This window comes from Crocuta crocuta, unplaced genomic scaffold, assembly GCF_008692635.1.
Source record: "Crocuta crocuta isolate KB4526 unplaced genomic scaffold, BGI_CrCroc_1.0 scaffold81, whole genome shotgun sequence".
In the NCBI taxonomy this organism is placed as follows: domain Eukaryota; kingdom Metazoa; phylum Chordata; class Mammalia; order Carnivora; family Hyaenidae; genus Crocuta; species Crocuta crocuta.
The window spans coordinates 3,661,404-3,685,287 of record NW_027527808.1 but is presented as its reverse complement, the minus strand read 5'-3'; the positions used below and the strand labels follow the sequence as shown (position 1 = coordinate 3,685,287).

General features: G+C 38.3%; 1 protein-coding gene across 4 annotated transcripts in view; it reads left to right on the top strand.

Moving 5' to 3' along the window:
- Nucleotides 1-23,884, top strand: part of IMPA1 (inositol monophosphatase 1) — a 33,440-nt gene that overhangs the window by 1,835 nt on the left and 7,721 nt on the right. Inside the window, exons 2-9 of one of the 4 annotated variants that reach the window (XM_077774442.1) lie at nt 2,186-2,259; nt 2,732-2,788; nt 6,394-6,456; nt 6,815-6,948; nt 8,917-9,021; nt 10,851-10,896; nt 13,199-13,307; nt 14,674-14,782. In XM_077774442.1, coding sequence (XP_077630568.1) covers nt 2,215-2,259; nt 2,732-2,788; nt 6,394-6,456; nt 6,815-6,948; nt 8,917-9,021; nt 10,851-10,896; nt 13,199-13,307; nt 14,674-14,782 — 668 coding nt within the window. In that variant the 5' untranslated portion in view covers nt 2,186-2,214. Of the gene's footprint in view, nt 1-2,185; nt 2,260-2,286; nt 2,789-6,340; nt 6,457-6,814; nt 6,949-8,916; nt 9,022-10,850; nt 10,897-13,198; nt 13,308-14,673; nt 14,783-23,884 lie in introns of those variants that run through there. The other 3 variants (XM_077774434.1, XM_077774452.1, XM_077774461.1) reach the window with 3 other exon arrangements.

The following is a 23,884-nucleotide window of genomic DNA, read 5'->3' as shown; positions in this document are numbered from 1 at the left end:
CTCTCATGTTCAGAAATTTTATGCAATTTCACAGAATTAAATGAGATCATACTTAGAATAGGACCGGCACACAGTACATGTTCAGTGTTAGCTATTTTATCATAGTTGAAGCTTTTGACCCTGAAATACCTGTTGGTTTGAAATGTTAATCTGATAACTTTGTATGGAGCCTAAAGCTCTGAACATTTTCCTCCATGATATTCACTGTCTTACCCATATTATTAGGGAGTTTTTGTTTAGTTTGGCAGCTAATATGACAACCAAAGTTTTTTTTTCCTAATTTGACCAAACCCAGTATATGAATACCAAGATTTATAAAAGACCTGGTGTGGCATGATTATAGATGGTTTTTATTCACTTTATAAAATAATTGCTAACATGGAATATTTTACTACTGCTTTAAACAGAAATCTCTGCTTAGGAGTTCATAATTAAGCTTATATAAATTTAACTTACATACATTTTCATGAACATACTTTACTGATTAGGAGATAAGAAATTGTCTTTCTAGTTACACTTTATCATTAACTTTGTTACCTCAAATAAGACATCTTTCTGCATTTCATTTTTCAAATCTATAAAATGAACATACTCAAATGAGGTTTAACATCTTGCTCAATTCCTTAAGTCTGTGGTTCTGGCATGAAACTCTAGGACCTAACATCATAGGCAAAGGGATGGGGGATGTGAAGAAGGTTCAGGTTGATGGGAATTAACTACTCATAGCTGCTGCCTTTTCTAATTAAGGCAACAACAAAAATAAGAGCTACTTGAGAGCAGGGACCAAATGCTGTTCTTTGAATTCCCTACAGTGTTTTTACTTAAATGCCTTGAATAGAGTTAGTTCTCATTAAACATTGAATTAGTTAATCAGCAATATCTATAAAGGTCAAGATCTTATACTGTGGAACAAGATGATATGTGGGTCTACAGTTCTAGCTCTGTCACCATCTGGGTGACCTTGGTCAAGTTACTTAATCTCTCTAGGCCTAAATTCATGTGGAAAGTGGGGATAATGATGTGAAGGTTAAATGAGTTAATATTAGTAAGATCCTCAGAACAATGCTAACACATAGTAAACTCTATTGTTACTCTATACATACTTGAATGATCTTTAATCTTAAAAGCCGAATGTGCATGAATGGAATTTGGAATATATTTCTCTTACAGCTGTATCTTGGAAGACATGTTTTTACATGGTAAAATTTATCTAATAGGGATGGGGATGAAGTTATTAAAGTTACCCTTTTTCAAAAAATGAGGGCCATAAAGCATCCTGTCTGATTGCTCGGAATCACAGCATTTTATATAGCCTTGATTGGTTAGACAGAAAGATCCAGAGGTAAAGGGGTAAGACACTTTTTTATAAAGTTGCTTTCCAACCCTCTGGAGGGGGTGATTCTATGATATATTGTTCCAAGAATAAAACTTCTGTCTGCAATTCCAACCTGTTTTGTCAAAACATGAAATTTTGTTAGATACCTAGAGGCTTCATCCCTGAGGACCTGCACATTGTGTATATAAATCTTTATCCTTTTATTTTTTTTTACATTTTTTTTAATATTTTTTATTTATTTCTAGGAGAGAGAGAGAGAGAGAGAGACAGNATTTTAAAATCAAAGTCCACTAAACAATTAACCAGTAAAGTCTTGGTATCTGGAATCTGATTTTTCCCCCCTCTAGTAAAAGGAGTTGCTATTTAGAAGAAGTCTGCTCCAGGGGCACCCGGGTGGCTCAGTCGGTTAAGCGTCCGACTTCGGCTCAGGTCATGATCTCACGGTTCATGGGTTCGAGCCCCGCGTCAGGCTCTGTGCTGACAGCTAGCTTAGAGCCTGGAGCCGATTTCAGATTCTGTATCTCCCTTTCTCTATGACCCTCCCCTGTTCATGCTGTCTCTCTCTCTCTCTCTCAGAAATAAAACATAAAAAATTTTAAAAAAGTAGTCTGCTCCAAAGATTTAAGTAGAGGTATTTACAGGACACCCAAGGTTGCTGGGAAAGGAAACAGCATGTCTGTCCCTCTTTATTCATATATAGGGTAATTGGGCACTATTGCTCTTGCAGATAGGTAACCTTAGCACCTTGTGGCTTGGCAAAGGCCATTCTTCCCCAACCCCCCTCCTTCTATAGTAAGGTGTCTGGGAAAGTATCAAGGGCATTGGATCTCCCCTCTTTTCTCTTTTGAGGTCTAGCATAATTAGAACTTCTCTCATGGATGGGGAGGCCCCTAGAAAAAGACTGGACTTCCTGCTCTTTTGAGGTAGGTAGCCTGAAGTGTTTTTATTTGAATAAGAAACAAGATGTGATCTTCTGACTTAACGTTGCTTACATTGATTTTAGCAGCTTTGCCCATTAACGGGGCCATGTTCGTTTAAAGGAGGTTTAAAGAGGACTCGTGACATTTTCTGCAGATGCCTGGAAATTTTCATTTGCTTACAAATCAGCACTAGTTGCCATGCGGTTAGCAAGAATATCTTAAGATAACTGATAACAAAGAACCCAAAACCTAATTTCTCAAGTTTCTCTGGAGAAAGTGCAGGCTGCATAAAGGAAGTTAGAACCGAAAATTAAAAGGACAAATCTCCAATGCCCAAAGCAGTTTCTGGATCCCGCAGTCAGAGCTAGAGCCTCAAACGGCGCGCTCAGGGCGGACCTATCCCTGATGGAGTCACGCCTCCGTGGGCGGGGCCTCGGGGGTGGGACTTCCTGTCCGGAACATTTTTCACTCACAGGAAGAACCCGGGCACGGATCCTGCCTGTGGCCTGGCGAGTCTGACCTCCAAGTTAAGGTAAGTGCTGCGTTCCTGCTACCCCATACCGGCTCTGAGGCGGTCTCCGCCGGCGCTGTGGGCCAGGGGCCGCGGGGCCGCGCTCCGCCGGCGGGAGCGAGTGGGCGCGGTCAGCAGTGCTGGGGTTGGTGCCCGGGGACAGAGGCCGCAGCTGGGGCCGCTGTATCCTTGCGGTGTTGTCCTTAACCCCCGCCGCGGAGGGACAGACCCCACAGTACGTAGCGACCTCACCCGCGGGCTTTCTCCGCACCTTGGTGGCAGCTCATGTAGAATAATTTCCTCTCTTAAATTTTACTGACTCCAAGGCAGCTCAGAGACCCAGGGTCATGTAGTCCCAGCGTAACCCCGTGATCACCTGTGAAGCAGTCGTGCTGCCGAGAACTGGTGACAGACAGGAAGGTTGCTGTGACCAGGGCGGAAACAGTTAAAAATGCTTCAGGTGTTTGTCTTTAGGAAAATGAAGGTGAATAAAATACGCTCTCTTCGGCCGAGAAATCTGCTCAAAGTGGTTGGTAACCTGAGGCACTTATGTAAATAATCAAAACGTATGGAAGATATTCCTAGTGCCCAAAGTGTGATGCACCAAGTTTTATGGGCTCTTCCAAGCTAAGGTCTCGTTCCAGCTTCTCCCTGCATGTTCCTTCCTTAGGAATGCCGCTGAGCTTCAGGACTCAGTCGTTGCCTACCCGGGTGACTTCTAGAGTATCTGTGTCTGCAGGCCACACCTCTTCTGTGAGTTCAGGATCCATACTGTTCAGCCGCCTGATTGATCTCTCCTTTTGGTTTCACAAAGGCTCCTCCTACTCCGCTAATTAAACTTTTGATCTCCCCACCTCCTACCCAAATTTCCAAATTGACTCTTTTCTGTTATTCTGTTTCAGTAGATGTCACTATCATCCGTTCAGTTGCTAAAGTGGAAAATGCAAGCATCATTGAACTCTTCTTCTTCTTCATACCCCATATCCAAATTTTTGCTAAACGCCCCCAACTTCTCAAAGCAAGTATCTTTTGATTATCTCAGCTTCTCTATATACGCCTCTCCTCCCCCCCCTCCCAAATTCAAACCAACCATCCAGGCTTCTCTGGCCTACTGCGTTCTAAAATCTCCAGTCTACCAAGCAGCCACTCTCCACTCTTCCCTCCACCCTCCACCCTATTATCTTCAGTAGTCATGGTGAAATGATTCTTTACAGCTCTCAAATCAAATTCTTATCTCTAAGGCCCTGATTGGGACGAGCCCCAGAGCCCCAGTCTCGTTTCTCCCCCCTTTCTTTGAACTCTGAGCTGTCACACTTAAGCCTTTTAGTTACTCTTCATTTACATCCCGTAGTCTAGTCTAGGTAGTTAATGCCTGTTTGTCTTCAGATCTTGATTTAATCATGTCATCAGGGCAACCTTATCTGATACCTAAGGCCGGGTTAAAGCTTTCCTGTTACATGCTTCTCATTGCACTTCTCTTACTTAGCATTTATTACATTTGTGATTTTGCATGTAGTCCATGATTTCTTTTTGATTTTTTGTTTTATTTTTAATAATACCTAGGGGCATCTGGGTGGCTGATTTGGTTAAGTGTCCAACTCTTGGTTTTGATTTAGGTCATGACCGCCTGGTTCATGGGGTTGAGCCTCACATTGGGTTCTGCACTAACCATGCGATGCCTGCTTGGGATTCTCTCTCCTCCTCTCTTTGCCTCTCCCCTGCTCATGCTCGCTCTCTCTCTCTCTCTCTCTCTCTCTGTCTCTCTTTTTAAATAAATGGACTTAAAAATATAGATCTCTCTCCCCACTAGTGAGTAAGTATGAACTGGGCCTGTTTTCCCTCACAATGATAACGGCATATAATAAGTATTCAGCAAGTGGCTATCTAATGATTAAATAATGAATTCTGGATAGAGAATCCCTAGAAGGAAGGGTAGCTTTTGAATTGGACATTGTAGGATTATAGATCTATCCATGACGTTAGAAGGTGGAGATAGGAGTGGCTTGAGCAGTTTCTGCCAAGAAAGCAGATGCATTGTGAGAACATCTAGATCTATTAATCCTGGAATCGAAGAATAGGAGTAAGAATGGAAAAAAAAAAAAAGTTCAGAAACAATTCTTGAGACACTCTAAGCAGTTACTTTTATGACTCAAAGTGGCTTCCCTTTTGTATTAAAAAAGAAAAGTTGTTACATCAAAAAGAAAAAGGAACTACAAGCAGAAACCGCTGACTGTATCTGTCCTTTGCCCTTCCCTACTCTCTTCTCTTTCCTACACTGAACACCAAGGTAGGGAATTCCGAGTAGTCTTTAAGGTGAAACTCTGTGTCCGTTATTCTCAGTTATAAAGGTGACAAAATTAGGGTTGCTTTATAAATGAATCCACATTTTTCTGAGTCTGACCCTTTGAAAAGCTTCACTGTCCTAGGTACCAATTTCAGAGTATGGTCAAGCCAGTGGTGAGTTATTTCGGTGTTCTTTTCAGGAGCCAGTGGAAAGCTGGACAGTTAGAAGATAAAAGTATGTTGTCTTTTTCTGGGAAATTTCTTACTTTAATATCTTTTTTAGTCCTAGAATTTTCTTTTCCTCACATGTAATAGAAAGATCAGAGGACTTTAAAATCAGTACTGAGTTCAACTTCTGACTGTATCATCTGCCCATGTAACCTTGGACAAATTATTTATCATCTGAGCTTTAAGTTCTTCATCTTTACAACCTCATTAAAAAAAAACTCACGTAAAACACCAAACTACCTGATGTTCATTAATACATGTACCTTCTGTGCCTTCCTTTCAGAGCTGCTTTAATTTCAGTATTCCCAATGTTCTTTTTCAGTTTATTCTCCATTCAAGCATGCACCTATCTTCTAAAATACTTACGTGCTTCTGGGGCGCCTGGGTGGCTGTTTGGTTAAGCGTATGACTTCAGCTCAGGTCATGATCTCCCAGTTCTTGGGTTTGAGCCCCACATCAGCCTCTGGGAGCTCGGAGCCTGGAGCCTGTTTCAGGTTCTGTGTCTTCCTCTCTCTCTCTGCCCCTCCCCCACTCATACTCTGTCTATCTCTGTCTCAAAAATAAACTATAAAAAATTTAAAAAAATACTTACATGCTTTTCTCCATCCCCCAGTGTTATTTTTTAATTTATTTTTTAAGCTTTAATTTATTTTTAGAGCTCGAGAAGGGGGTGAGGGGTGAGAGAGAGAGAGAGAATATGAGAATCTTAAACAGTCTCCACACTAAGTGCAGAGCCGGACACAGGGCTCAATCCCATGACCCTAGGACCAAGACCTGAGCTGAAATCAAGAGCCAGAACACTCAGCTGACTGAGCCACCCAGGTGCCCCTAGTTGTTTTTTGTCTTTTGTTTAAGTGTGATGTTTTGGGTACTTTGGGAAAAGTATTTTTTGTTATGTAAATGTTTCTACGATGGAAGTGATTGAGGTAAAGAATATTTTTTAATGGACCTTGAGTGAATCTTGAAGAATATTGAACTCTGAGATCTGGAAGAGGGCAAATCCAAAATGAAAGTATTTTGCTAACTGAGATGTTTTTGCGAACTAATGGTTCTGTAATTAAGACTTAGGGATTTCTGGCTGCTTTGTCCTGACTTGTGTTAACTCTGCTCAGAAGATGGCTGATCCTTGGCAGGAATGCATGGATTATGCAGTGACCCTAGCAAGACAAGCAGGAGAGGTATGTACTGAAGTCGGCCGTTGTGTGCTGGAGGTGGACATAAATAAATGTTTTGTGAAATAAAACCTGTATTTGATCTGCCTCTGTTTTCATCTTAACTAAACATTTTAAATTTTGATTTTATGTCACTAAACTTTTTGTGATGACAATTGTGAATCTGAAATAGGATATAGGATTTTATGATTTTCTACCTAGAAGATCATAACCACTAAAGGTTTGTTTTGTATACATTGTGGTAAGACATTTTTTAGAGCACCATTTAAGACTAGATTGAATGTTTTAAACCATTTCTGTATTTCATCTTTTAGTTTAAGATGACATTCATTTTCTATTCGCTTATCAAAAAAAATCTTTTCAGGTGGTTCGTGAAGCTATAAAAAATGAAATGAATGTTATGGTTAAAAGTTCTCCAGCTGATTTGGTAACGGCTACTGACCAAAAAATTGAAAAAATGCTTCTCTCTTCCATAAAGGAAAAGTATCCATCTCACAGGTATTTTTTTTGTTTTTGTTTCACATGATAACCCCTAGGTTGGATAGAGTCCATGCACTAGACAAAAATTTTGAATCTAGACACAGAAATTGACTTTAGTTAAGCTGAAAAGGAATTTATTTGGAGGGTGGTGGGCAGCTCAGGAACCTTGAGATCTGGGCTCAGGCAGAAACCAGGAAGGAAGACAGAGCTGAGATGCCGCAGGAACCATTGCATCACATGCCACCAGTAGCCTCATTATTGACTCTGCTAGCTTTGATTGTCTTTTTACCTCATTATGTTAAGATTACAAATCCTGGGGAGGAACATCTTGCTGAACTCAGGTTGTTTGCCCAAGCTCAAGCTGCCAGGAAGTAGCAAATGGGATATTTGGAGTCCTTCACAGTAAGAGTAGTGTTTGGATGCTGGGAAGCTAATGTGACAAATGTCTGCCATAGGCATGATTTAGAAGTTGAGTTTTATTCTCTATATTGCAAACTTTTTTACGTGGTGCAGTGGTGGTAACTTTAACAAATTTGAGAGAAAATACCAAAATCAGGGCTCTCTTACACACGTAGACATATTGCAGAAACACCATCACTTTAAAGTTTTTTTATTGAGAGAGAGAGAGAGAGAGACACTGAGTGTGAGCAGGAGAGGGGCAGAGAGAGAGGGGGAGACGCAGAATCTGAAGCAGGCTCCAGGCTGTCAGCACAGAGCCAGACGTGGGGCTTAAACCCGTGAACTGTGAGATCATGACCAGGCCAAAGTCAGACGCTTAACCAACTGAGTCACCCACACACCCCACCACTTTAAAGTTTTAACGTCATCATTCTCTACTTCTTGGCCATGCCATTGGCTATCCCTGGTGTTTTAGCCATTGAGAAGAAAAAATGTTTTAAGCTGTGGCTAAATATACTTCCACTCAATGAAAAGGTTTACAGCTAAGTGAAAAAGGGATAAAAGAAAACCATAATGATTATAGGACAGTTCAGTGTTGAATAAAGGAAATAATATAATGAATAAAGGGGGAAAAAGCCAATGAACTCAGACACCATTTACAAAATTCACCCGAGATTTATTACATAGCATGTTTAAGGAAGGCATGCAGATATAATAATTTTGGTGGGCAATTTGCTTTCTCATTGACTTATTTAATGGTCTCTGTTATCTATTGCTGCATGGCTAATTGTCCTAAAAACTTTGAGGCTCTAGACAAGCATTTATTATCTGAGTTTGGTGGAGTCAGTAACATGGGAGTAGCTTGGCTGCATGCTTCTGGTCAGGGTCTCTTAAAGTTGTAGTCAAACTGTCAGTCAAGGCTGCAGGCATTTCAAGACTCAACCAGGGCTAAAGGATAAGTTCACTTATGTGATTGTTGGTGACTGCAGTTCTTCATGGGCTGTCTGCTAGCAGCTTTCCATAGTTCTTACCATGTGGGCCTCTCTACAGAGCACCTCATAACATGGTGGCTGCCTCCCCCACCCTGGAGCAAGAGCAGGAAGGGAGAGGGAGAAAACATAAGATGGAAACCACAGTACCATTTTGTGAACGAGTCTTCATAGTTGCATATAACTTCTCCTTTGTTCTATTGGTTAGAGGAGAGTCACTCAATTCAAATTCACACTCAAAGCAAGGGGTGTTAGGTTTTCCTCATAGGAGAGCATGAGAGAGTTTGTAGACTTATTTTTAAAACCACATTTCTTTAAGTCCTCATCTGCAGGAAATGTGTCTGCACACATGTGTGTGCCTTTATTTATCCTAGTATTCCATTTGAAGATTTTGTATTTTATTTTTCACATGACCTTGCTCCAGGAGAAATAAGCTTTTCTCACTTCACCAGTCTGAAGAAAGAGGGAACAACAGTGGACAAGTGGTACATGGACTTTTGTTATGTATTATAATAGTCTCTGAATCTAAGAAAATGTTAAGGTTTGAAAATTGTTGAGAGCAGTGTAAAGATTCGGAATTTGTCCTTCTTGGTTTTAGTTTCATTGGTGAGGAGTCTGTGGCAGCTGGGGAGAAAAGTGTCTTAACTGACAGCCCTACGTGGATCATTGACCCTATTGATGGAACAACTAATTTTGTACATAGGTATGTTTTTAAACTGTTAATATTATGTTTCTGTACCAACTGAATGGCCCTTTAGGGTGTTCTGTTCACAGACCTAGATGCTTTAGAGAATTGTGTAATTTGTAGAGTGAAATGTGTTAGGCAGAATTTTCGTCAGATATGGAAGAAGTGATGAAATATTCATGTCACAGACTTGTGCAGTGAAGTGCTCTGTTCACCGTTCTTTTTCTCACTGTTGGAGCCATATAAAATGTAAACAAGCAACATTGCTGCTTTCAGATTAAGGAACTAGCGGGGTCAGTTTGGTTGGGGTCATATAAAATGTTGTCTATAGAGAGTAGGCTTAATCCAGGAGAGAAAACTGTTAAAAAGAGCATGGGTTTTATGATCAACAGCCTTGGGTTTGAATTCAGATGCCTTTTTTTTCTTTCTTTTTTTTTTTTTTTTAAAGTTCATTTATTTTGAGAGAGTCCGTGTGTGTATATGTATGAGCATGGGGAGGGGCAGAGAGAGAGGAGAGAGAGAATCTCAAGCTGACAGCACGGAGCCCAGTGCAGAGCTCCATCCCACAAACTGTGAGATCATGATCTGTGCTGAAATCAAGAGTGGGATGCTTAACCGACTGAGCCACCTAGGTGCCCCCATATGTCCTTTTATAGGCTTTGTGACCTTGGGCAAGCTGTTTAATCTTCCAAAGTTTCAGTTATTGTTGTTGTTTAATGTATAAAATGGGCATATTAATGGTACCTGCCTCATAGAACAGTTTGTCCTTGATATTCAGTGAGTAGTACTTTGAACTTAGTGTAGTGCCTGGCACAAAGTAAGTTTGTATCTCTGTATATTAGCACTAAAAGAAAGCTCGAGGGAATTGCCAGGGACAATTAAAATGGGTAGCCTAGTTTGGTGGGCTTACACATACATAGATGTTATATTTGAAGTTGCCATGTAGGTGTATGAATCTTTACAGTACAGAATTGTTAGTCTATAAATCTAAGATCTAGAATCTGTATGTGGAGTGTTACTGTGATAGGATATGATCTATAGAAGACTATAATACAGAGGGTATATACTGTGATCCCATTTTTGTTCAAATGAAAACCTTATTAAATATTAAACTTTTTCTTTTTTAAAAAAAAATTTTAATGTTTTATTTATTCCTGAGAGAGAGCGCGCGTGCGCGCGCTATTTTCAATAGTTGAACACATTTTCTCTTATTTTCTTCATCTTGATTCTGGGCTAGATATTACAGCCTATGTGTTCAAAGCTGTCATGTAGCCACAGCAATGGACTGTGGCTAACAGTTTACTTTTCAGATGTGAAGCTCCAAGTTTGGTGTTAAAGACAAGAAACCATTTATTCTGTATAATTGAATACCCATATTTATAGGTCCTCACTGTGGGAGAAATGACCAAAAAAGACTTTTCTTTTTAACCATGGTGAATTAAAGTTTTTTTGAATTTGTTTATATGTTTTAAAGAATTATTTTATATAGTTACTGTATTCGTGGCATTCGAAATTCCAGAGATCTAAAATGGCAGGCAGTGCAAGGTGTCCTTCCCACTTCTGACCCCAGTTTCTCACATCCAGTTTCTGGAGGTGGCCACTGTTACTACATTCTTGTGAATTCTTGCAGTGATGTTTCATGCCAACAGCAGCATCCTGTATGTATATATGTATGTATGTATACACCTCTCCCCATACCTTCCACTATGTACAGAGGTTGCATACTACTCATGCTGTTCTGGGGGAGGAGACTATTTATATGAAAAAGTATGTAGTCAATTATGTTATGAAAAAACATGTTTATTGAAAGTAATTTTTATCTTGATAAATATGTATGTTTTTTTAAGGTTTCCTTTTGTAGCTGTCTCAATTGGCTTTACTGTAAATAAAAAGGTATGCTTTTTAAACTTATGATGGGTAAAATGCCTTGCTCTCATTTTTTGAGAAAGCGTAAATGTGTCTCTGTAGTAAATTTAGGTTTGTCTCTACATTCAGTTTATATAGCTACATTATTTCAAAATAAGCTACAGAAGTGTTAAAATTGGCATGATACCTTTTCCAGAGAGAATAAAATTTTAATGTTTTCTGAGAATTTAAAAAAACTTTGCAAGTTACTGAAAAACAATTCAGTATTTAATCGCCATCATATATGTGTGATAGAGTCAGATGTGATAGGAGTTGATATGTGATCTAAAATGCTTAATGGAAGAGGTAGGATTTGAGCTAGGAATATGAATGCCTTAATACGTGTCCGTGAAGGGAGACTTTGAAAGACCAGAAAGTGGTGGGGGCCAGAGCGTGGTTGGAAAATGCCAAGTGTGTCCAGGAACTCAATTACTTGCTGTATCTAAAACCCAGTAGGGTATAATCTCTAGCTATTGCATTTCCTTGTTGCTTGCTATTTGATCAAACAGCGATGTGTACTAACATCTTCTCCAAGGAGCTTGTTATAAATTTGACCAGCCCATATACAAGAGACTCAGGAAATCTGTGAAAATAAAAACGCATCTTGGGCACAGGGTGTATTACTTAGTGAGAACATCTAAAAGGAGCTAAAGGAGCCTTGAGCATATAAACACCCTTGGGCTGTGTGCTGTCCCTGCCACTGAACTAGCTCACACTTCATGCAAAAGTTAGATGTGTGAACAGATACATATGTGCTGGGACTATGGAAAAAATGCTGTGAGAACCTGAAGAGGGTATATCCAGTTCTGCCTAGAGTGCTTTGAGGAGGTCTTTGTAACAGAAGGGGTCTTAGAATTCAGTCATGTGAGTTTGGTCTTAGCAACTTAGGAGTTTGCTAGGTAAGAAAAAGAGGAAAGAATTTAAATCAGAACAGCTTGGAGAAGAGCATGATGTGTGTGGGGAATGATGCTCATCATGAGTGAAGCTCTGAAAGTGGCAGGAGCAGAATCGATGAGGTGAGTTAGGTGTGGTTTTGTTGTGAGGCACTGTGGCCTGTCTGTGTCAGAATAGTTAGACTTTGTTTTAAGGCAGTAGGAAACCAGTATGGGTTTTAAAGTACAGAGTGACAGATAATTCCAGCAATGTAGAGATCATACCCGAGGGGTGGAGTGGGTGATTCTGAGCTAAGATGTGATAGTGAGGATGGCTGAGGAAATGCCAAAATCAAGAAGTACTTTCAAGATAGAATTTGAACAAGGAGACACATGGGGGAGGAATGAGGTGTGATCAGGTAATGAGTGATTTTTGGCCTCTTTGGCTGAGGTTGCTGCAAGACTAACTGAAATCTAGGTTCTCACCTCTGATAATGGGGTTATATAAGTGCATAGGCCAAAGTGAAAGGTGGTAGTTGAATTTTTGGACTGGAAAGACTAAACCTATAAGAATATAGAGAACTAAATGGGAAATGGAAGAGTGAACAACTCCTGAGCCACATGATTTTTAAGGGTTGGACAGAGAACAGAGTCCTTAAAAATAAAGGTGACCCCAAGATTAGGGAGTGAAATAGGACTAAGAAAAGTGACCCCAAGATAGATTAGGGAGTGAATTAGGACTAAGAGTACTGCCAGAAACCTGGAGTTCCTGGATTACGTAATGAAGTGTTGAAAATTGTCAGCAGTCTCCACTTCTTCAGGAAAGGCATTTGGTCAGTAGGAGTTCATGGGTAAGTTCTTTCCAAGAAGTTTCAGAGGAATGCAGGACCAAGGCAGAAGACTAATTGTAATTTTTATTACAAGAAGAATAAGAGAGGCAAAGTGTAGACTGCCCTTTGGCAGTTAAGAGAAAAGGAGAAGATAATATTTTGAAAGTTGTGTAAGGGAGGTAGAAATTTGGTGTGAAAGTACACCATGATGGAAATCTGAGAGAGGAGGAATCAGTTGATGAAAGAGTTTTTACAGAAGCTTGAGAGGGTAGGAATCCTAATACAGAAGGAAGTACTCACCTTACAAAGTAGGAAGTATTTGTCTTTATCTGAGGCAGGAGGGGCCAGGAAGGCAAGAGGTGAAGGTGGGTGCTCTTAATGAGAAATAGATGGGACAAGAGTCAAGGATTCAAGTCTGAGGACCTCTTTCTTCTGTTTAAGCTGGAGATTAGCATTTTTAAGTATTCTACAGTAGTTATTTGAAAACATTCTTAATATGCCAGACATTCTTGCCACTGCCTTAGAAAAGTATTGATTTAATGAAGAAAAACACCCAGTTTGGTAAAGTAAACTTTTTTCCTTCTGCAGATGGAATTTGGAGTTGTATACAGTTGCCTGGAGGATAAGATGTATACAGGCAGGAAAGGAAAGGGAGCCTTTTGTAATGGTCAAAAACTACAGGTTTCACAACAAGAAGGTAGGTGTGTCCCCTCATTTTTGATGTGATTGAGATTATATACACGTTATGGTACACATGTTATGTAGAGTTCAGTCAGTTAAAAGATTCATCAGTTGTGTATACTTTTCCTACTACTTAATTTCCACTGCTGTTTTGAATGTGGTAGTAGAAGGAAGGATCACAAGTATAGTCCAGAAACCCCTTCAGCCCCAGCAGCTTACTAAGTGCTGGGGATAGGAAGACAAGTAAGAAGGGCTCCCCGCCGCCATGCATTCACGGCTCATGGTTTCAGCAACTACATCTCAAATTCTTTGTCAGATTCCTCTGATCTGATGCCGCTGAGACCAGTTGTCAGACCATAAATCTGAGGGAATGCAAGTCTGTTAAAGTTGGGAATCGTTAAAAATGACACATACACATTTTTATGACCTTGATTGGCATTTTGTCTTTAATGTGACTGCTCATTGAGGTGATGAGTCCCCTTTTCCCTGTGAACCATGTCCAGCATTTCCCACAGTGTGTACCTGAGGTTCTTTCAAGTGCAGCAGGAGCTTAGATGCTCGCAAGTCAGTCAAAGTTCAGAATCCCCCTCTACTTGCAAAATTTTTCTCCTCAGACACTTAATTTGAGAGCAGATTTTTAGTTCATTCAGTTCAGTTTATTTGAACTCTAAGATCCCGAAGATTGGAAGAGCGTCCTGATTTTTCAAGATGTGAACATGTGAAAAAAGTGCATCTTAGAATCAAAGTCATATAGTAGCTTTCGTAGAAACTAAATCTTTCCCTTTTTATAATCTTTTTATGTTTTATAATTTGTAATTAGCTTATGTGATATTAGAGGAAACAACAGTAAACACATTCAGAACAAGCTGGTAAGCATATGTGTCCATTGGTGGGAGATGAAATAGGGTATTCTAGGGAGCCCATTAACCAAGAGGGTTGAGTATGTCATGAGCTTCAGTCATGTTGCTTCAAAGAGGGAATGGAATAGAAAGTATTGGATCATTTGTCAAGTTAGTAAAGGTCACCACTGACCTTTTGTTTCAAATTTATATTTAAATTATTTCATTTCCAAATTCTTTTCAAATACTTAAGGTATTTGCTTGCTTCCCACAACAGAGATCATGCATGCAAGCAAATTGGTTATATTCTACACTTTTGGGGGATGATCTAAGAAGCAGATTCTTTTGATGATTATAAGAACAACCACTTTGAGGATAATAAATTTATCAGAATTTTAAATACTTCAAGGCTTATTAGAAAGAAATTTGATACAACCAGGGAGAGGGATGAAAATATCCTATTTTGATCTAAATTATAAGTATCACATTTTTAATAAGAATTCTTATTAAATTCTAGTGACTATTTAAAACATTCTCTTTCAGATATTACCAAATCACTCTTGGTGACAGAGTTTGGCTCCTCTAGAACACCAGAGACTGTGAAAATTATTCTTTCTAATCTGGAAAGGCTTTTGTGTATTCCCATTCATGGGTAAGCTCTTTTCATTTCTTCCCTGAAGTTCCAGAGAATTTAACATTTAGAGAATGAATTTTCCTTAAAAAATTTTAACATTTTTTAGTTTTGAGAGACAGAGAAACAGAGTGCAAGTGGGGGTGGGCAGAGAGAGGAAGAGACAGAATCCAAACCAGACTCCAAGCTCTGAGCTGTCTGCACAGAGCCTAATGTGGAGCTCAAAGTCACGAACTGTGAGATCATGACATGAGCCGAAGTCAGATGCTTAACCACCTGAGCCACCCAGGCGCCCCGAATTTTCTTTTGGAAGTTAAATTTTTTTAATAGGCTTGGGATCAGTACCACAATTCTAATTTTGTAATTTGATAAAAAAACCTTTCTATTTGAGAACAATCTCATATGTAACAGAATTTTCTGAAATAACTAAAAAAAAAACCAAAACATACCCTTTTACTCAGATTCACCTATTGTTAACAATTTACCTCATCTACTTTTTTCATTTGCTCTGTGTGTGTGTGAGTGTGTGTGTGTGTGTGTGTGCGCGCGCGCCCGCGCGCGCACACACACACGCATGCATTGCATGCGTGCAGTTTTTTCCCCCAAACTATTTTAGGATCAGTTACTTACATCATGGTTCTTTACCCCTAAATACTTCATTTCCTGAGATTGACGAGAGAGATTTTCTTCGATGACCACAGTGCAATTGTTGACGTCATAAATTTACTTTTTATCTAATCTACCATCCATATTCAGTTTTGTCACTTGATATAATAAGTCCTTTGTAGCTGCTTTTTTTTTTTTAAGACCAGTATAAGATTCAGTCTAGGGTCAGGCATTACATTTAGTTATGTCTTATTAGCCGCCTTTAATCTGGAATGTTTTCACCACCTAAGAAATTACCCACTTCCTCTCAGTTTGCAAATTATTTGCATGGATGGATACAAGGTAGGCATTTATAATTTCTGGTTTCTCTGTATTGATAGTTATGTTCCCATGTCACTTCTTATTTTTTATATTTGTGCTTTCTTCTTTTTGTAAATCTTGATTAAAGTACTTAGTGGCTTGTCTTTTTTTTTTTTTTTTTAAATCAAAGAACCAGGATTATGATTTATTAATGTAATCTATAGTTTTTCTCCTCTCTTCCTTGTTTTCATCCTTGTACCTTTTTTGGTTCCTTTTTAAGTAGAGAATTTGCTTTTTATTTTTTAAATTTTTATTGAGATAAGTATTTAGGCTCTGAGTTTCTCTTACCACTGCTCTAAATGTTTTCATAGATTCTGATATGTAGGGTTTTCATTATAATTATTTTTAAAATTAGTAATTTCTGTTTGTATTTCTTTTCACTTAAGAGTTGTATTCTTAAATTACTACAAAGAAAAGTTCTTTAAATTTCATTTTTTAATCTTATTAGTTTTATTACTTTGCAGCAAATATGCTATGGAATTTACTAACGGTTTTTCATGGATAATATAATTAGCTTTTGTGACATTTCCACATACACTGAGATAAAGTATATTCTCCATTATCAGGGTATAGTGTTGATATATAACCTAAAGATTGACCTTACTATGTTTATTTTTATACTTCACCTGTCTCCTAATGAGTGATACATTAAATTCTTGTGTTATTAGTGTCTTTTTCAGTATTTCTTCTTGCAACTCTTAAAGCTTTTTTTTTTTTTTTTTAACTCTTTGTTTATTGATTTTGAGATACTGCAAGCAGGGGAGAGTTGAGAGAGAGGGAGAGAGAATCCCAAGCAGGCTCCATGCTCAGTGGGGAATCCGATGCAGGGCTCTATCTCACCACCATGAGATGACCTGAGCTGAAATCAGGAGCTGGACGTTTAGCCAATGAACCACCCAGGTGCTCCTACAACTATTAGAGCTTTTATTTTATATAAGGTGGAAGCTGTATTATTTGATGCCTATACATAACTGTTATACTTTCTTGTATAACTTTATATAGTATCCTTTAGTATACTTTAACTTTATATAGTATCCTTTGTTTTGTTTCATCCTTTTGGACTTAGTCTACTTTGACATCAAGAATGAAAACTTTGCCTCCTAATTATTATTGCCATTTGTTTGGTAAATGTTGGTCGACTTTTATTTTTAGCCCTTTTGAATCACTGTTTCAAGTGTCTCTTAAATACAGCCTGGAATGGAGTTTTGTTTTGTAATGAACTTAATTTTTTTTCTTTTAACAAAACAGGCCTACTCATTTATTAATATGACAGTTCTGTTTAGTTTCAATTCTACCTGTTAGTCTTACTCTTAGTTTTTTGATTGACTTAATAAAAGGACTGATATAGGCATTTTATAAAGTTTTCCCAGTCACCTTTAGATTGTGTGAAGCTCATCCTCTATAGGTTCCTTGGGAAGGACACATGTGCATAAAGTTTCATGACTTTTGGCACTTTCCAAACTGTTTTTCTGTGTCCTTAAAACTTGAGCAGCTTTGCTGGATGTAATATCCTCAAGAAACAAAATATGGACTTAATTTCTTGAAAATGCTGTTTTTCTGTTGCCTTGCTTTGTATGTTGCTTTTGAGAAATCTGATGCCATTCTCATTTTCTTGGCTTTTAAGTTCGTGTTTTAGTTGGAGGCTCTGAGAATTTTTTTTTTTTTTAATCTTTCATGGCTAACTTTATAAGGATAGATCTTGGTATTGCTCATTCTGGCACAGTTTTCTCCTTTAACATGTATAATCATGTCTTTTTTCCTTCAGGAAAATCTTTGAATTATAGTTTTAAATACTAGTTCAGTTCTCATTTTCATTTTGTGCTCTGTTTTCATTTCCTCAGGACACTAGTAGGAATGTTCAACCTCCTTTGTGTTGTCTTTTTCAGCCACTTTCTCTCTGACCCATTTTACTTTCCTGTCTTCCTTTTCCTCATTGCCCTTTATTAGGTTTTTATTGGCATCTGTTCTTCTACGGGTACCTTGTAATCTACTTTTCATTTTTCATACAATTTTGTCTCTCTCCTCCCTCACCTTTTCGGAAGTTTATTTATTTTTTAGTTCTTCCTTTTCCCCACCCCATTTCTATAGTAGTTTTTGAGTTTCTGATTTAACTCCCTCCCCCAACTCCATATTTACAAAATTTGTTTGAGGATATTTAATTCAGGTTGAATTGATTTCATTTTTAGTTTTTTTTAGCCTCATTGTGGACTTTTTGGAGGAGACTTTATCAGGCAAAAACAAAACAAAACCTTGAACTCTTTCATTAGCAAATATCTGATATTTTATAGTAGTTCTATATGGATGTGGTCTCCTTTTTTCTATTTCTGTTCATTTTGTGATCAGGGTTCCTGGTTTCAGAACTTTTTATTCTCAGTTCTCCCCTTCTGTGCGTTTTCTTTTATGATAATCTATTAAGTTGTGGTGGGAGTTAGGGGTTGGTTGTTTCTTTCATTTCTGTAGGATCCTTTCTTTTTCACGACTGATTCTTTTCCTTCACTTCTTAGTCAAAAGAGGTTGGCACTTTTTAAAATTGCTATTGAGATACAATGACATATAACATTATCTTATTAATGTTTTTTGAGAGAGACAGACAGTGCATGAGTGGAGGAGGGGCAGAGAGAAAGAGGGAGACCCAAAATCCCAAGCAGGCTCCAGGCTCTGAGCTGTCAACACAGAGCCCGACGCTGGGCTGTAACCCATGATCCAGGACAGTCATGACCTGAGCTGAAGTCAGACACTTAACCTACTGAGCCACCCAGGGGCCCCAGACATAAAACCTTATTTTAATTTCAGGTATACAGTATAATGATTTCATATTTGGATATGTTGTGAAATGATCACTGCAATAAGTCTAGTGAATATCCATCATCACATATAGTTAGATTTTTTCCTTCTTGTGGTAAGAAGTTTTAATATCTACTTTCTTAGCAACTTTGAAATATGTGACACATGGTAACTATAGTTAATCATTCTGTAATATATTGTATCCCCATGAATTATTTTATAACTGGAAATTTGTACTTTTGGACCCCCTTTACCCATCTTGTCCACCCCAACCCCTGGCACCCTCTAATCTGTTTTCTGTATCTAAGAGCTTCGTTGTTTTATTTTCTTTTGTTAATGTTTGTTTATTTTTGAGAGAGACAGAGACAGAATGAGAGCAGGGGAGGGGCAGAGAGAGAGGGAGACACAGAATCTGAAGCAGGCTCCAGGCTCTGAGCTGTCCACACAGAGCCCGATGCTGGGCTCAAACTCATGAACCGCAAGATCATTCCCTGAGCCAAAGTTGGACGCCTAACTGATGTTTCGATTTTAGATTGCACGTATACGTGGAGTAACCAATCTTACCTGACTCTCCCCCGAAGTAAAGCTTCCTTGAGGCTGTGTGGTTAGGTTCTACTTTTTTTCTAGCCCCTTCCCTGTGGCAGGACTATGAATTACCAAATTCTTATCTGTTCCAGAATTTTTGTACTTATTGTCTCACTTTTTCTTTCTTCGGGTAGATCGCTTCCCTGGGGCTGCCACGTTAGAGTCTGCGTATTTCCCAGCTCCTTCCATAGTAGGGCTGTGAATTAACAAATCTTTATATGTGTCCAGCATTTTTGTATTTGTTGTCTCCCTTCCTCTTTCTTAAGGTAGTTTTGTCTGTATTCCTTCTGGGTCCTCTGTTCCCTTCTTGCAACAGTCTTTTCTGCCTCCTCTTACCAGTTTTGCATCTACAGGCTAGTTTCCTTTGTTTTTCCCTCTACTTGCAGGTAATTTGAGAATTTGTGTTTTTTGGTTTCTAGAACTGCTGAAGGAATTGCTCCCATGGATTTTATTTGTCCTCTTTGATTTTTTTCTTCTTGGGGAGAGATAATACGGGACTTTTATATCAGAATGCCAGGGGCACCTGGGTGGCTCAGTCAGCTGAGTGTCTGACTTTAGCTTGGGTCATGATCTCCCAGTTCGTGGGTTTGAACCCCACATTGGGCTCGTTGCTGTCAGTGTGGAGTCTACTTCTCCTCCTCTGTCCTTCCCGCCCCCATCTCTGCCCTTCCCCTGCTCATGCTCCCTCTCTAAAAATAAATAATAAACATTAAGAGATAAAATAAAATCAGAATGCCACTATTATTCTCCAAACCTGAGTACTTCTTTACTGGAAGTTTTATAAATGAAGAAATTCAAAGCAAATATTAAACAGTTATATACTTTTGTCCTTAAAAGTGGAGATAGAATTTTTAGGTTCCTAAATTTAATGTAGTTAATGTCTATGTTAAATAGCATTTCTTTGACCATTATTGTAGTTGTTGTTATAAAAAAAATACACTTAATAATAACGAGAGATTTTTGTATTTTATTTCACTATCAATTATTCCTACCTTTTTCCTTCTGAAAATATCATTAAGTTGTAAGACTGTAAGAACTGACCAAAGAACATCTGATAATCCAGACTTACTTGTTAGGTGAGATGACTAAAGTTCAGAGAGATGTGAGATAAGGTAGATGTGATGTAAGGTAGATGGAGATGTGACTAGCACCCTGGCTTCCAGACCATTTCTCTTTCTCCAAAATTGGACTTTTCTTCTTAGGAGTCAGAACATTCCATGTATAGTTTGGCCATTGTACAAAGGCCAAAATTCTAGGCTGTAAATCTGTAATCTATATAGTAATAAATAAAGTAAAAGAAGACTTTGTCAAGAAGGTATAGGACCTAGGGGTGCCTGGCTGGCTTGAGGCCTGTAGAACATGTGATTTATTTTTTTTTAATTTTTATAACGTTGATTTATTATTTTTTAATGTTTTATTTAAGAGACAGAGCGCGAGCAGGGGAGGGTCAGAGAGAGGGAGTCACAGAATCTGAAGACAGGCTCCAGGCTCTGAGCTAGCTGTCAGCACAGAGTCCGATTCGGGGCTTGAATCCACGAACCATGAGGTCATGACCTGGGCCGAAGTCGGATGCTTAACCAACTGAGCCACCCAGGGGCCCTGAAGTGTTTGTTTATTTTTGAGAGAGAGAGAGAGAACAGAGTAGGAGTAGGGGATGGGCAGAGAGAGAGAGAGGGGGACACAGAATCTGGAAAAGCTCCAGGCTCTGAGCTGTCAGCAAAGAGCCCAAGGCGGGGCTTGAACTCCTGAATCGAGAGATTATGACCTGAGCTGAAGTCCGATGCTTAACTGACTAGAGCCACCCAGGTGCCCCAAGCATGTGATTCTTGATCTTGGGGTTGTGAGTTCAAGCCCCATCTGGGGCATGGAGCCTACTTAGAAAAAAAGCTATAAAGCCTCCCAGAATGATGTCCTTGAGGGAAGAGCAATATGATTTAAAAAAAGCTTGCAGCTACAATGTGCTGTTTTAAAGTAAGGACTTTAACTGTAGGCAGTAAAATGGTTATGTTATTCATAAAGGAGCTGCAAGTGCTCTACAACTTTAACCATTTATTTTTCCATTGACTGAAGTCAGAAGTAAACAGTGACCTTTTATTTTTGGATTTTCTGAAAATTATAACCCGGAAAATATTACCAAGGAGAAGTGCTAATTTATTGATTTCTTTCTGTGATCTTTTGCTAATTCTTGAATTTTTCAGTGTGAATTCAGGAGGGTGACTTACCTACACACCCCCACCCACCTGCCCACACACATGCACATGAAACTAAAGGGAGTCATAATTTGAATGAATGCCTTAAACAAGTAGAAATACTCTAGTAGGTTCCTAATTAGGAAGTGACATTTATGAGGCAAAGTAAAATCATGGGTCTGTTTCTTTTATTTTTTGGAGACTTACCTAGGTGAAATGCACTGTTTGTTTACTGCTGTGTTTTCTGGCATCATGGTTTAGGGAATAATTGCATCTTAAACATAGTTTATGAGGCCCTTTTAGGTGCTAGGCACTCTCCCAGGTGCTTTACATCAGTTTGTTATGACCATTAAAACAGTAGCCCAAAGTAAGCTGGTATCCCCATTTTGATGACAAGAAAAGTAAAACATGAACAGGAAACCTTTTCAACATTAGTTTTAAGCAGCTAAGTAGGGCCACAAACTCAAATGTCTGTGATACTGAAGATAGTTTTTCTTAATTCTCTAGAAGGATCAGACTAAGGATTCAGAACATATTTGTACATTGTAGACTACAGCCTTAATTATTTGGTAATTAGCACTCTTTGGCAAAACTTGTCTGTAAAAGAATGTTCTGTTCTGACTAGAAAATTCCTTGCCTGAGAGCCCATTATATTTATTAGAAGTGGACAGAAGCATTACCAGTAGGAATTACCAGTAGCCTACAATTCTATCTGAATAGAATACTAAGGGGTTATTCATGAAAGATCTTGGTATTTGCTTTCTAGGACATGAGCTATGAACCATCACATATCCCATGAGACGAGGGAGAAAATATGCCATTCCTCAGATAAACTAACAAAAGCCACTAAAGTTAATTTAGCTTTATATATTTGGAAAGTAAACATCTGTTTAACATTTGTTGCTAGTTCTTTCTTAAATTTGATAAACAATAAGACATAGGCAGTAAAACCTTTGACATCAAATTTTAATCTTTTTTTTAAATTGCTTTGGTATAAAGGATGCACTGGAGTACAGTATTTTTTCATATTTTAGATCCAAAATAAATACATTAGTCATCAATAACCTGTTTTAAATTTTTTTTTAAATTGAAGTATAAACATGTAATAGATTGTAATATAATCGATCAGTTCTGTACCTTAGTGCTCATCACGGTAAGTGTAGTTACCATTTGTCACCAAACAACGATATACAAAATTATTGATTTTGTTCCTTATGCTGTACTTTTCATTTCTGAGTTATTTTATAACTGGAAATTTGTACCTCTTAATCCCTTTTATCTATTTTAGCCATCCCTCCACTCACCTCCCCTCTGGCAACCATTACTTTGTTCTCTGTATTTAAGAATCTATTTTGTTGTTGTTCATTTGTTTTGTTTTTTAGATTCCACATACAGTGAAATCATATGGTATGTCTTTCTCTGACTTATTTTGATTTTGTGTAATACTTTCTAGGTTCATGCATGTTATCGCAAATGTAAAGTCTCATTCTTTTTTATGGCTGAGTAATCCATTATCTGTCTATTTTCTGTCTTCATTAATCTGTTGATAGACCCTTGGGTTCCGTCCATATCTTGGCTATTGTAAATACTGCAGTAAACATAAGGATGCATCCGTCTTTTTGAAATAATTTTTTCATTTTGTTTGGGTATATACCCAGTAGTGCAATTGTTGGATTGTATGCTATTTCTATTTTAATTTTTTGAGGACCTCCATACTATTTTCTACAGTAGCTGTGCCAATTTAAATGCATGAGGGTTCCTTTTATGTGATTGCTGCAGTTAGGACTCCTAGTAGCATGTTCAAGAAAAGTGGTCTTGTTCCTTTCTCCTCTTGCCCTCTTCTCTTGTGGTTTGATGGCTTTTTAGTATTATGCTTGGATCTCTTTCTCTTTTTTGTGTGTGTTTAGCTATTTATTGTAGGTTTTTGATTTGTGGTTACCATTAGGTTCATATAGAACATCTTATGGGTGTATCAGTATAAAAAGATGATTGCTTAAGTTCAAACACATTGCAAAAGCACTAAATATTTACTTCCCTACCCTTGTTTTATGAAGGTCATGTTTTATTTTTTTAAGTTCATTCATTTTGAGAGAGAGCAAGAACGTGAACAGGGAAGGGACAGAGAGAGAGAGGCTTAAGCAGGCTCTGTACTCTCCATGTAGAGCCCAGTGAGAGACTCATGACCTGAGCTGAAATTGAGTCACTTAACTGACTGAGCCACTCCTGCATCTGATGAACGTCCTATTTTATATCATTTTATTTTGTAGATCTCTTGACTCATTTTTGTACATAAAATTTTACTGCTTTTGTGTTTTTACCTCCATACTGGTTTTATAAGTGATTTATCTACCTTTATTATATGTTTGCATTTATTTGTGAAATTTTTTTCTTTCCTAATTTTCTTACTATTATGGCCTTTTCTTTCCACTCAGAATTCCTTTCAACAATTTGTGGAAGTATTGTTTTGTGGTGATAAACTCCTTTAACTTTTGTTTGTCTGGGAAACTCTTTATTTCTCCTATTCCTAACAATTCTCTTGATGGATAGAATATTCTGGTTGCAGATGTTTTCCTCTAAGCACTTTGACTATATCATGACA